This window comes from Hyla sarda, chromosome 2, assembly GCF_029499605.1.
Source record: "Hyla sarda isolate aHylSar1 chromosome 2, aHylSar1.hap1, whole genome shotgun sequence".
NCBI lineage: Eukaryota > Metazoa > Chordata > Amphibia > Anura > Hylidae > Hyla > Hyla sarda.
This window is the reverse complement of record NC_079190.1, coordinates 118898504-118911111: the sequence shown is the minus strand read 5'-3', so window position 1 is coordinate 118911111 and position 12608 is coordinate 118898504. Positions and strand designations below refer to the sequence as shown.

Genomic DNA, 12608 nt, shown 5'->3' with positions numbered 1-12608 from the left:
TAAAGTATACATACATAGTTAAGATGGGGGGCCCCCCAATGGAATACAGAGAATAATAATAATAACATAGCACGTACATGTGCGCAAAAGTCATTGCACACATGACAGGCATACAGGACTAAGCATAATATGTATAGGTAAAAGACATAAAGAAATAGTAATAATCCATTCTTCCACTCACACATTTTTTCTTTCATCAGCCTTTGTCCCCCTTTTTTATTTTCATTCTTATCTATATATACAAGCGGGTGGTTCCTTTTATATACTTTTATATATATGTATATTTTAGTTTTCTGTTTAGCTACGATCGCGGCCATCTGTGTAGCCATATTCCCCTCTTGTGCCGAAATCGCCTGTGCACATGCGCAGTATGCGCTGAGGCAGCCATTTTGAAGGAGTTTATTATCCTTTGACAGAGGCGCCATTTTTATGTAGCCCTGCACTCTAGAACTTAGATTATCAGCCTTGTTTTTTACATCTCCAGGGCCGCGGCGTTCTACCTCACTTCCGGTCCACGGTACTTCCCCTTTATACATAACAGGTGCGTTACTCTGCTTTTATTGGTTTACACTCATATAAATAATCTAGTTTTTGACCACAAACCACACTCCTCGAGAAAGCCCGGTTGCGGGCGAAACGCGTCGGAGACTCGTAGCAGGTGTAGGGTCCAGTCCAGTATCTATATGTCCTCTGCCTTCTATTTTTTCTAACTGTCACTTCTATTGTGCACTTTTGTTTTTTGTACTTAACACATCACATGTTATGCTGCTTAAACACCACTGCTTTCTTAGCACGTTGCACTTTGCTTAGTTATTCACTGTGTGATATTTCTCACTTTGTAAGAAGTGTTTACAGTTTTTTAGCACTTGCACTTTATTCTTAGTTACTTCTGCACACTTAATCCTATCCCCTGTACGTACATATAGATTTATTACATATATATATATATATATATATATATTTTAATCCACCTACCGGACTCAACTCTCCCTTTATATATACTTTTTTATCCTGCTTTTACTATCATCAATTATTACATGTTGTAAATTGAGATGAATTTTTATTAACCTATATATATGGATTTATATTGACTGTGTATGAATTTTCTTTTCCTATTTTACATCATATATATTTTTAATTTATGTCTTTGTACTTAATAAAATGTACATATATATTTTTATATTACTTGTATTTCATTATTGGGGCATAAGGTTTACGCTCTTTGCAGCGTACTGTAGGTTTACATATTTGGTGTTCTGTCTTTTTAGACCCCTTTTTCATTTATTTTGAGGAGCCATTTTTTGGACTCTTTTTTAGGTTGTTTCATTTTAAGAACTGTCCAGAGTAGGAGAAAATCCCCAAAGCAAACATATGCTGCTCTGGACAGTTCCTAGAATGGACAGCAAAGGTCAGCAGAGAGCACTGTGCTCGTGATGTCAGCAGAGAGCTCTGTGTTCCAAAAAGAAAATAATTTCCTCTGTAGTATTCAGCAGCTAATAAGTACTGGAAGGATTAACATTTTTTAATAGAAGTAATTTCCACCAGAGTACCCATTTAACAAGTGCAACAAACACACCACACCTGCACCACTTGTGTAAGCTTGGTTCAGAAATTATGAGGTGACATGTACTTCGAAGTTCTAATAGTACCACACATTCCGCCTGCAATTCTGCTTTAACATTGCAGACAGAATGTCTTACTAAAATGTACATACAAGTCAAAAGGTTTTCCGTGCACCCAATTTACACTTCGAAATTTCTGAAGCAGAATTTGAGTGGAATTTCCACTTTCAAATTTCTGCCTGGAGAATGGTGGTGCTCTTTCAGGCGGATTTTTGCAGCAGAATCCCATTGGTTTCAATGGGGCTCTCATTTGAAGGCGGATTTTTACCCAACGCGGAATGGAGGCAGATTGACTGGAAATAGGTTTTGTAGGCGGAAATTACTCTACCAAACTTTTGCAAGCAGACAGGCGGAATTTCAGCAGTGTGAACCTAGCCTTAGCCATCAGAATATTCTGCATGGATGTTCCACTGCAGCAGAGCCCCACTGATTGTTCAAAGGGATTCTGCTGCACTGTGCACATGGTGGAATTTCCGCAGCAGATGTTTCACCCACGAAATTCAGATTCTGGCATCTACAGAAAGAATAGACATTCCTAGCGCCTAACTTTTGATATCTACGGAATGTCTACCAGTGTGTTTCAAACAGACATTCCGCACATTTTACTACCGTGTGAACAAACTCTTAGGAATTCTGCCTGAAATGAAAGCCCAATATACATGTATGGGATTCCGTACTTCCGTTGACACTTTGGAAATCCCGCAATTCTGCAAGTTGGATTTCCGAAGCATCAACGGGAGTGCGTAATCCCATAAAAGTGCATCGGGCTTTCAATTCAGGTGGGATTCCACCAGCGAAAATTCTTATAGAGAAGCTATGGATAGTACAGCATCCAACACATAGAACTATGGTTGACACTGCATTGGCAAGGCGACAGAAAGTCATGTATAATCTGTGGTTAATATGAAGTTGTGTTGGAACATCAATTATAGAAGCATATAAACACTTTTTTGGTACTTACAATAGTTGAAATGATTCTTATAGGGAAACATTGGAGTTGCTTTGTGGATGGAATTCATGCACAACCTCAGGGCATTATGTAGGCTAAGCCTTATGAACCCCAATTGATCATTTATTTTTTCCCCATTTAATAAAAGAAAACAATACTTACGGTTCCACAGGTGAAGGTGTTGTCTGACTCTCTGGGAATCTGAAATGCCAAATTTATGTTAGAGTTAAAAATCACCTAACTTACGAAAATCACCCAAAAAATTATTTATTATATAATATCAGAATATCCTTTTTCTTTACATACAGTTTGTAACCAAATCTTAATTTATTTAGCTGATAAAATTGTTATCAAAAAGTGTTAACTAATAATGGGAGGGGGGTGAGGGTAACAGGTGAGTGCCTACACTCAGAGCCCTACCTATCTAGGGGGGGGGCTCCTAAACTAAGTGTGGATGGGAATAGGGAACATAGAGACAATATATACAGATAAATTAGCCTCTTCTACCAACGCGTTTCGCCTAATGTGGATACATAGGCTCATCAGGGGACAAGAGGACAACAAATATATACAACGATAACAAGATATTGGTACATTAAAGCATTAATGAGTTAACACTTAGGTACTAGACGGTTGACATAGGACAGATACAATCAGATAGGTAGAGAAAGGTAGAAATTGGTCACAGTGGTCAGGGACAGTCAAACTTGGATATATGTTGTCAGTGTCTAAATGTCAAAATATAGATGAATAGAGACATTTAGAAATGGGATATCGGATAAAGTATTAGACATAAATGATGTATAACAATGTCCTATACAGGTTAAAGTGATAGTAAAGAAATAATCTTCAGAGTATTACTAGGTTCACTCCATGTAATATTTCATGCTGCAAGAAACAAATTAGAGGACATGAGACATCCAATCTCAAAGGATATTCATAGAGATTCCAAATCGTATAACAATTTATCTTACCACAGGTGTGAATGTGTGGTAGGCGCCATAGTCAATAGAGAATGGTGATAGATCAAAGAGATAACGTTAGGTCTAGACAAAAAAAAGATAAACGCAAAAATTGTAGTGTCCAACCACAGTATAACGCCAAAGAATAAGAGACATTGGAGCCATCGCATACCCTGATACGAGGACCTGTACATGTTAGATATCCCATATAGACCAGATTCGATTGGTTCCAGATCTAAATTGATGACTGTGAACCCAAAATTGAGATCAAAATCAATTCATATTATCCATGTGTTTAAAGTATAAATATATAATGATAAAGTAATATGATAAAGAATGAAAGCCAGTTGTACTGACCTGTCCACAGCCACTAGATAGAGTCAGCGTGTGCATAGATAAGATCAGGCCATTCAGCCCGAGATGAATCCCAGGTAGCTGAAGAAAAAATGAGGCCAAATCAAAAAGAAGGAAGCTGTATGGACAGTCAGTAAGTAAGGTGCATAATATAACTCCTTAAAATACCTTATTAGATGGAAGTATGATGTCTGCTACCGAGGATGGTGAGCACCAGCACGCCGCTGGATACCGTGGCTCACCCGGCGTTTAAATAGAGCTCCCGGGCGTCTTAGATGATGCTGCTTCCTGTATATGGAACGCAGCAAAGACGTCATATCCGGTGAAATGACCCGCAGGGAAGACAGAGCTCATAGCGGCGCTACTTACAGTGTGTGAAGCGCAACCGGAAGTGTACTGTGGTTCAATGGACCGCAGAACAAGGCAACTACTAGTGCCTGGAACGCAAAGAGACATAACTTCCGGTCCCCGTGGACCGCAAGGAAGGAGCAATAAGAGTTAGATAATAACCGCAAAAAGCCCAGATGCTGACATAGATTAACACCATAACATGTCACATCACATCGGATTACGATGTATAGACTGGCGTGACAGTCCCAAGTAATATGGAAAAATAGATAATGAATAAAGTAAAAATAAACAAAGCACAGTAGGGGCAAAAGAGCCTTCCTGAAAAAACACATGGAACATTATTAGTAGTTTGTCTGTTCAAGTACCACTGGGGCCCAATGATATAGATGGCATGCAAATGATATAATGAGGGATGAATGGAGGGGGGGAGGAGAGCATACTGGACAATCCCATGACCTCTTAGGGTATCCGACGATACTTTAAATGAATGATGCAAATGAAATTGCATCATTGAGTCCGAAGGGGACATAAGTCCTCAACTGATAAATCCATTTGGTCTCTATTTGTAGAAGTTTTTTGTCTAAATCTCCACCCCTACTATCTAGTTGGACCGTAGTAACACTCTGGAAAGTTAAATTACAAGGAGAGTCTGGGTGGAAAAGATGCATATGATTAGATAGGGTTTTGTCCCTTTTGTTTTTTATGTCCCCTATGTGTTCAAGAATACGTCGTCTAAGTTGTCTACTGGTTTTTCCGACGTATCCCTTGGGACAGGTACAGGAGGCTAAGTAGATGACACCCGTAGATGTTACTACGGTCCAACTAGATAGTAGGGGTGGAGATTTAGACAAAAAACTTCTACAAATAGAGACCAAATGGATTTATCAGTTGAGGACTTATGTCCCCTTCGGACTCAATGATGCAATTTCCTTTGCATCATTCATTTAAAGTATCGTCGGATACCCTAAGAGGTCATGGGATTGTCCAGTATGCTCTCCTCCCCCCCTCCATTCATCCCTCATTATATCATTTGCATGCCATCTATATCATTGGGCCCCAGTGGTACTTGAACAGACAAACTACTAATAATGTTCCATGTGTTTTTTCAGGAAGGCTCTTTTGCCCCTACTGTGCTTTGTTTATTTTTACTTTATTCATTATCTATTTTTCCATATTACTTGGGACTGTCACGCCAGTCTATACATCGTAATCCGATGTGATGTGACATGTTATGGTGTTAATCTATGTCAGCATCTGGGCTTTTTGCGGTTATTATCTAACTCTTATTGCTCCTTCCTTGCGGTCCACGGGGACCGGAAGTTATGTCTCTTTGCGTTCCAGGCACTAGTAGTTGCCTTGTTCTGCGGTCCATTGAACCACAGTACACTTCCGGTTGCGCTTCACACACTGTAAGTAGCGCCGCGATGAGCTCTGTCTTCCCTGCGGGTCATTTCACCGGATATGACGTCTTTGCTGCGTTCCATATACAGGAAGCAGCATCATCTAAGACGCCCGGGAGCTCTATTTAAACGCCGGGTGAGCCACGGTATCCAGCGGCGTGCTGGTGCTCACCATCCTCGGTAGCAGACATCATACTTCCATCTAATAAGGTATTTTAAGGAGTTATATTATGCACCTTACTTACTGACTGTCCATACAGCTTCCTTCTTTTTGATTTGGCCTCATTTTTTCTTCAGCTACCTGGGATTCATCTCGGGCTGAATGGCCTGATCTTATCTATGCACACGCTGACTCTATCTAGTGGCTGTGGACAGGTCAGTACAACTGGCTTTCATTCTTTATCATATTACTTTATCATTATATATTTATACTTTAACCCCTTAAGGACCCAGCCATTTTACACCTCAGGACCCGGCCTTTTTTTGCACATCTGACCACTGTCACTTTAAACATTAATAACTCTGGAATGCTTTTAGTTATCATTCTGATTCCGAGATTGTTTTTTCGTGACATATTCTACTTTAACATAGTGGTAAAATTTTGTGGTAACTTGCATCCTTTCTTGGTGAAAAATCCCCAAATTTTATGAAAAATTTGAAAATTTTGCATTTTTCTAACTTTGAAGCTCTCTGCTTGTAAGGAAAATGGATATTCCGAATCATTTTTTTTTTTATTCACATATACAATATGTCTACTTTATATTTGCATCATAAAATTGACGAGTTTTTACTTTTGGAAGACACCAGAGGGCTTCAAAGTTCAGCAGCAATTTTCCAATTTTTCACAAAATTTCCAAACTCACAATTTTTCATGGACCAGTTCAGGTTTGAAGTGGATTTGAAGGGTCTTCATTTTAGAAATACCCCACAAATTACCCCATTATAAAAACTGCACCCCCCAAAGTATTGAAAATGACATTCAGTCCGCGTTTTAACCCTTTAGGTGTTTCACAGGAATAACAGCAAAGTGAAGGAGAAAATTCACAATCTCCATTTTTTACACTCGCATGTTCTTGTAGACCCAATTTTTGAATTTTTACAAGGGGAAAAAGGAGAACATGTATACTTATATTTGTAGCCCAATTTCTCTCGAGTAAGCACATACCTCATATGTCTATGTAAAGTGTTCGGCGGGCGCAGTAGAGGGCTCAGAAGCGAAGGAGCGACAAGGGGATTTTGGAGAGTATGTTTTTTTTAAATGGTTTTTGGGGGGCATGTTGCATTTAGGAAGCCCCTATGGTGCCAGAACAGCAAAAATCCCCCACATGGCATACCATTTTGGAAACTAGACCCCTTGAGGTACGTAACAAGGAATAAAGTGAGCCTTAATACCCCACAGGTGTTTCACGACTTTTGCATATGTAAAAAAATAAAAATAAAATTTCACTAAAATGTGTGTTTCCCCCCAAATTTCACATTTTTGCAAGGGTTAATAGCAGAAAATACCTCCCAAACATTGTAACCCCATCTCTTCTGAGTATGAAGGTACCCCATAAGTTGATCTGAGGTGTACTATGGGTGAACTACAATGCTCAGAAGAGAAGGAGTCATATTTGGCTTTTTGAGAGCAAATTTTGCTCGGGGGCATGTCGCATTTAGGAAGCCCCTATGGTGCCAGGACAGCAAAAAAAAAAAAACACATGGCATACCATTTTGGAAACTAGACCCCTCGGGGAACGTAACAAGAAATAAAGTGAGCCTTAATACCCCACAGGGGTTTCACGACTTTTGCATACGTAAAAAAAAAATTAAAAAAATCACTAAAAGGTGTGTTTCCCCCCCAAATTTCACATTTTTGCAAGGGTTAATAGCAGAAAATACCCCCCAAAATTTGTAACCACATCTCTTCTGAGTATGGAGGTACCCCAAAAGTTGACCTGAAGTGCACTACGGGCGAACTACAATGCTCAGAAGAGAAGGAGTCATATTTGGCTTTTTGAGAGCAAATTTTGCTCGGGGGGCATGTCGCATTTAGGAAGCCCCTATGGTGCCAGGACAGCAAAATAACCCCCACATGGCATACCATTTTGGAAACTAGACCCCTTGAGGAACGTAAGAAGGCGTAAAGTGAGCATTTACCCCCCACTGGTGTCTGTCATATCTTTGGAACAGTGGGCTGTACAACATTTTTAATTTGCACAGCCCACTCTTCCAAAGATCTGTCAGACACCAGTGGGGTGTAAATTCTCACTGCACCCCTCATTACATTCCGTGAGGGGTGTAGTTTCCGAAATGGGGTCACATGTGTTTTTTTTTTTTTTTTGCGTTTGTCAAAACCGCTGTAACAATCAGCCACCCCTGTGCAAATCACCTCAAATGTACATGGCGCACTCTCCCTTCTGGGCCTTGTTGTGCGCCCCCAGAGCAGTTTGTGCCCACATATGGGGTATCTCCGTACTCGGGAGAAATTGCGTTACAAATTTTGGGGGGCTTTTTTCCCCTTTACCTCTTGTCAAAATGAAAAGTATAGGGCAACACCAGCATGTTAGTGTAAAAAGTTTATTTTTTTTACACTAACATGCTGGTGTAGACCCCAACTTCACCTTTTCATAAGGGGTGAAAGGAGAAAAAGCCCCCCAAGATTTGTTAGTCAATTTCTCCCGAGTACGGCGATACCCCATATGTGACCCTAAACTGTTGCCTTGAAATACGACAGGGCTCCAAAGTGAGAGCGCCAAGCGCATTTGAGGCCAGAGTTAGGGATTTGCATAGGGGTGGACATAGGGGTATTCTACACCAGTGATTCCCAAACAGGGTGCCTCCAGCTGTTGCAAAACTCCCAGCATGCCTGGACAGTCAACGGCTGTCCGGCAATACTGGGAGTTGTTGTTTTGCAACAGCTGGAGGCTCCATTTTGGAAAGAGTGGCGTACCAGGCGTTTTTCATTTTTATTGGGGAGGGAGGGGGGCTGTGTAGGGGTATGTGTATATGTAGTGTTTTTTACTTTTTATTTTATTTTGTGGTAGTGTAGGGTAGTGTTTTTAGGGTACAGTCGCACGGGCGGGGGGGTTACAGCGAGTTTGAGCTGCCGCGCAAAATTTGCTGCATTGCAAACTTGCAGCCCGATACTCACTGTAAGCCGCCTGCCCATGTGAGTGTACCCTGTACATTCACAGGGGGGGGGACATCCAGCTGTTGCAAAACTACTACTCCCAGCATGCCTGAGAATGTTTGGGAGTTGTGGTTTTGCAACAGCTGGAGGCACACGGGTTGGGAAACACTGAGTTAGGAAACAATGTTTCCCAACCAGTGTGCCTCCAGCTGTTGCAAAACCACAACTCCCAAACATTCTCAGGCATGCTGGGAGTAGTAGTTCGGCAACATCTTTAGAGCCAGATGTTGCCGAACTACAACTCCCAGCATGCTTGGAGTTGTAGTTTTGCAACATCTGGAGGACTAGTTTGCAGACCACTAATACAGTGGTTCCCAATCTGTGCCCTTCCAGATGTTGCAAAACTACAACTCCCAGTATGCCAAAACTGTCCAGGCATGCTGGGAGTTGTAGTTCTGCAACATCTGAAGGGCCAGATGTTACAGAACTACAACTCCCAGCATGCCTGGACAGTAAGGGCATGCTGAGGATGTGTAGTTTTGCAACATCTGGAAGGGCACAGTGGTCCAAAAACTGTGGACCTCCAGATGTTGCAAAACTGCAACTCCCAGCATGCCCAGACGCCAAGGGCTGTCTGGGCATGCTGGGAGTTGTAGTTTACAGGGTCCTATTACAGCAATGCATGTCGCTTTACGGCGACGTGCATTGCTGTAAAGGGCCCGACCGCGGCTGAAGATCTACTCACCTGTCGCCGCCGCCGCCATCTTCACCGCCGGGATCCGGGTCTTCAGGGACGAGGTAAGTACCGGGGCCGGTCCCCAGCACTCCCCCGTCCCCCGCCGCGTCCTCCGGTCTTCCTCCCGTCCTCTCCGGACTTTCAGGGGCCGGGCAGGACGGGAGGAAGTAACCGCCCCCCCTCCTGCGATTGGCCGGTTCACTAACCGACAGATCGCAGGGGATCGGAGGAGGTGGCAGGCTTGCCACCTCGCTCCGATACTTCAGCATGGTCCTGGCTGTCTGTGACAGCCGGGATCATGCGAAATTACCGGGCGGTCGGGTCCCAGAGACCCGATCAGCCCGGTATCGCCGCAGATCGCAAGGGCGATTTCTCTTGCGATTTGCGGCGATCGCCGACATGGGGGGCCTACATGGCCCCCCTCGGCGTTTGCCCTGGATGCCTGCTGAAGGATTTCAGCAGGCATCCAGTTCCGATCTCTGCCCGGCGAGCGGCAGAGACCGGAAAACGCCAGGACGTACGGGGACGTCCTGGGTCCTTAAGGCCCAGGGTGCGGGGACGTCCCCGTACGTCCTGGGTCCTTAAGAGGTTAAACACATGGATAATATGAATTGATTTTGATCTCAATTTTGGGTTCACAGTCATCAATTTAGATCTGGAACCAATCGAATCTGGTCTATATGGGATATCTAACATGTACAGGTCCTCGTATCAGGGTATGCGATGGCTCCAATGTCTCTTATTCTTTGGCGTTATACTGTGGTTGGACACTACAATTTTTACGTTTATCTTTTTTTTGTCTAGACCTAACGTTATCTCTTTGATCTATCACCATTCTCTATTGACTATGGCGCCTACCACACATTCACACCTGTGGTAAGATAAATTGTTATACGATTTGGAATCTCTATGAATATCCTTTGAGATTGGATGTCTCATGTCCTCTAATTTGTTTCTTGCAGCATGAAATATTACATGGAGTGAACCTAGTAATACTCTGAAGATTATTTCTTTACTATCACTTTAACCTGTATAGGACATTGTTATACATCATTTATGTCTAATACTTTATCCGATATCCCATTTCTAAATGTCTCTATTCATCTATATTTTGACATTTAGACACTGACAACATATATCCAAGCTTGACTGTCCCTGACCACTGTGACCAATTTCTACCTTTCTCTACCTATCTGATTGTATCTGTCCTATGTCAACCGTCTAGTACCTAAGTGTTAACTCATTAATGCTTTAATGTACCAATATCTTGTTATCGTTGTATATATTTGTTGTCCTCTTGTCCCCTGATGAGCCTATGTATCCACATTAGGCGAAACGCGTTGGTAGAAGAGGCTAATTTATCTGTATATATTGTCTCTATGTTCCCTATTCCCATCCACACTTAGTTTAGGAGCCCCCCCCCCCTAGATAGGTAGGGCTCTGAGTGTAGGCACTCACCTGTTACCCTCACCCCCCTCCCATTATTAGTTAACACTTTTTGATAACAATTTTATCAGCTAAATAAATTAAGATTTGATATCTAAACCTTATTGGTGATCTTTCACTCATGTTATATACTATTTACTCTCACCAAGGGATATCTTTATCATTTTTTGGATTGAGAAAACCAATTATCTATATTTTCTCTTGAGTTCTTTTACATACAGTTTGGAAAGAAAGTCCACAATACAGTGCTTTGGGAAATACTGCCTTCTTGTGGGCATAAGAAATACTAATGGAAGCAAACTTACAATTTTGCTTGCTTCATTGTTTGTACTAATTTTCAGGTAAACCATATTTTCTTCCTTATGTCTAAAGCTAAATACAGTTTTGCAGGCTTCCTGTTACCTAAGAGTAGTGTACTGTGGGAGCTTGCATAATCATTACTAAGTGTTAGGTCCCTTGGGTACAAGGGCTGGCAAATATTTGCCTGGCGGAGAGGGTTAAGCAGCAGCACTTGCCCACCTCACCATAAAAACACACACACGTAAAAGCCCTAATAAAGGATTACATATATATATATATATATATATATATATATATATATATATGTATATATGTACACTGCTCAAAAAAATAAAGGGAACAATACATTGTAACTCCAAGTCAATGACACTTCTGTAAAATCACACTGTGCGCTCAGGAAGCAACACTGATTGACAATCAATTTCACATGCTGTTGTGCAAATGGAACAGACAACAGGTGAAAATTTTAGGCAATTAGCAAGACACCCCAATAAAGGAGCGGTTCTGCAGGTGGTGACCACAGACCACTTCTCAGTTCCTATGCTTCCTGGCTGATGTTTTGGTCACTTTTGAATGCTGGTGGTGCTTTCACTCTAGTGGTAGCATGAGACGGAGTCTACAACCCACACAAGTAGCTCAGGTAGTGCAGCTCATCCAGGATGGCACATCAATGCGAGCTGTGGCAAGAAGGTCTGCTGTCTGAAGGTTGTATGCCAGCATAGTGTCCAGAGCATGGAGGCACGACCAGGTGACAGGCCAGTACATCAGGAGACGTGGAGGAGGGCAACAACCCAGCAGCAGAACCGCTACCTCTGCCTTTGTGCAAGGAGGAGCAGGAGGAGCAATGCCAGAGCCCTGCAAAATGACCTCCAGCAGGTCACAAATGTGCAGGTGTCCACTCACATGCACATTCGTGGCCCTCATGAAACAGACTCCATGAGGGTGGTATGAGGGTCCGATGTCCACAGGTCGGGGTTGTGCTTGCAGCCCAACACCGTGCAAGACGTTTGCCATTTGCCAGAGAACACAAAGATTGGCAAATTCGCCACTGGTGCCCTGTGCTCTTCATAGATGAAAGCAGGTTCACACTGAGCACATGTGACAGAGTCTCCCCTATCTATATATCATTTATATAGGTAAAACAATTTTCCATGCATGATAGTACAATATACCTTACCTCAGATTAAGTCCACAGAAATGAGCAAATATTATCACCATGCATATCAACAACATAACAGACGTTATTTTGTGATGGGAGAAAAATTGTGCATATACCGTTTTATATCTAGTCACAAATAACATCCATTATTAATAACGGGCTATGACGGGTGAAAACGGATAATGTAAAAATTGCATAGCTCTTAATGGTATTTTGT

The 12608-nt window shown here is 42.1% G+C and overlaps 1 protein-coding gene across 3 annotated transcripts in view; it reads right to left on the bottom strand.

The window, feature by feature from the left end:
- CPB2 (carboxypeptidase B2) overlaps positions 1-12608 on the bottom strand; it is a 123995-nt gene that overhangs the window by 96013 nt on the left and 15374 nt on the right. For all 3 annotated transcript variants that reach the window (XM_056555394.1, XM_056555395.1, XM_056555396.1), the window contains one exon: positions 2734-2772. In XM_056555394.1, coding sequence (XP_056411369.1) covers positions 2734-2772 — 39 coding nt within the window. The remainder of the gene's footprint in view (positions 1-2733; positions 2773-12608) is intronic.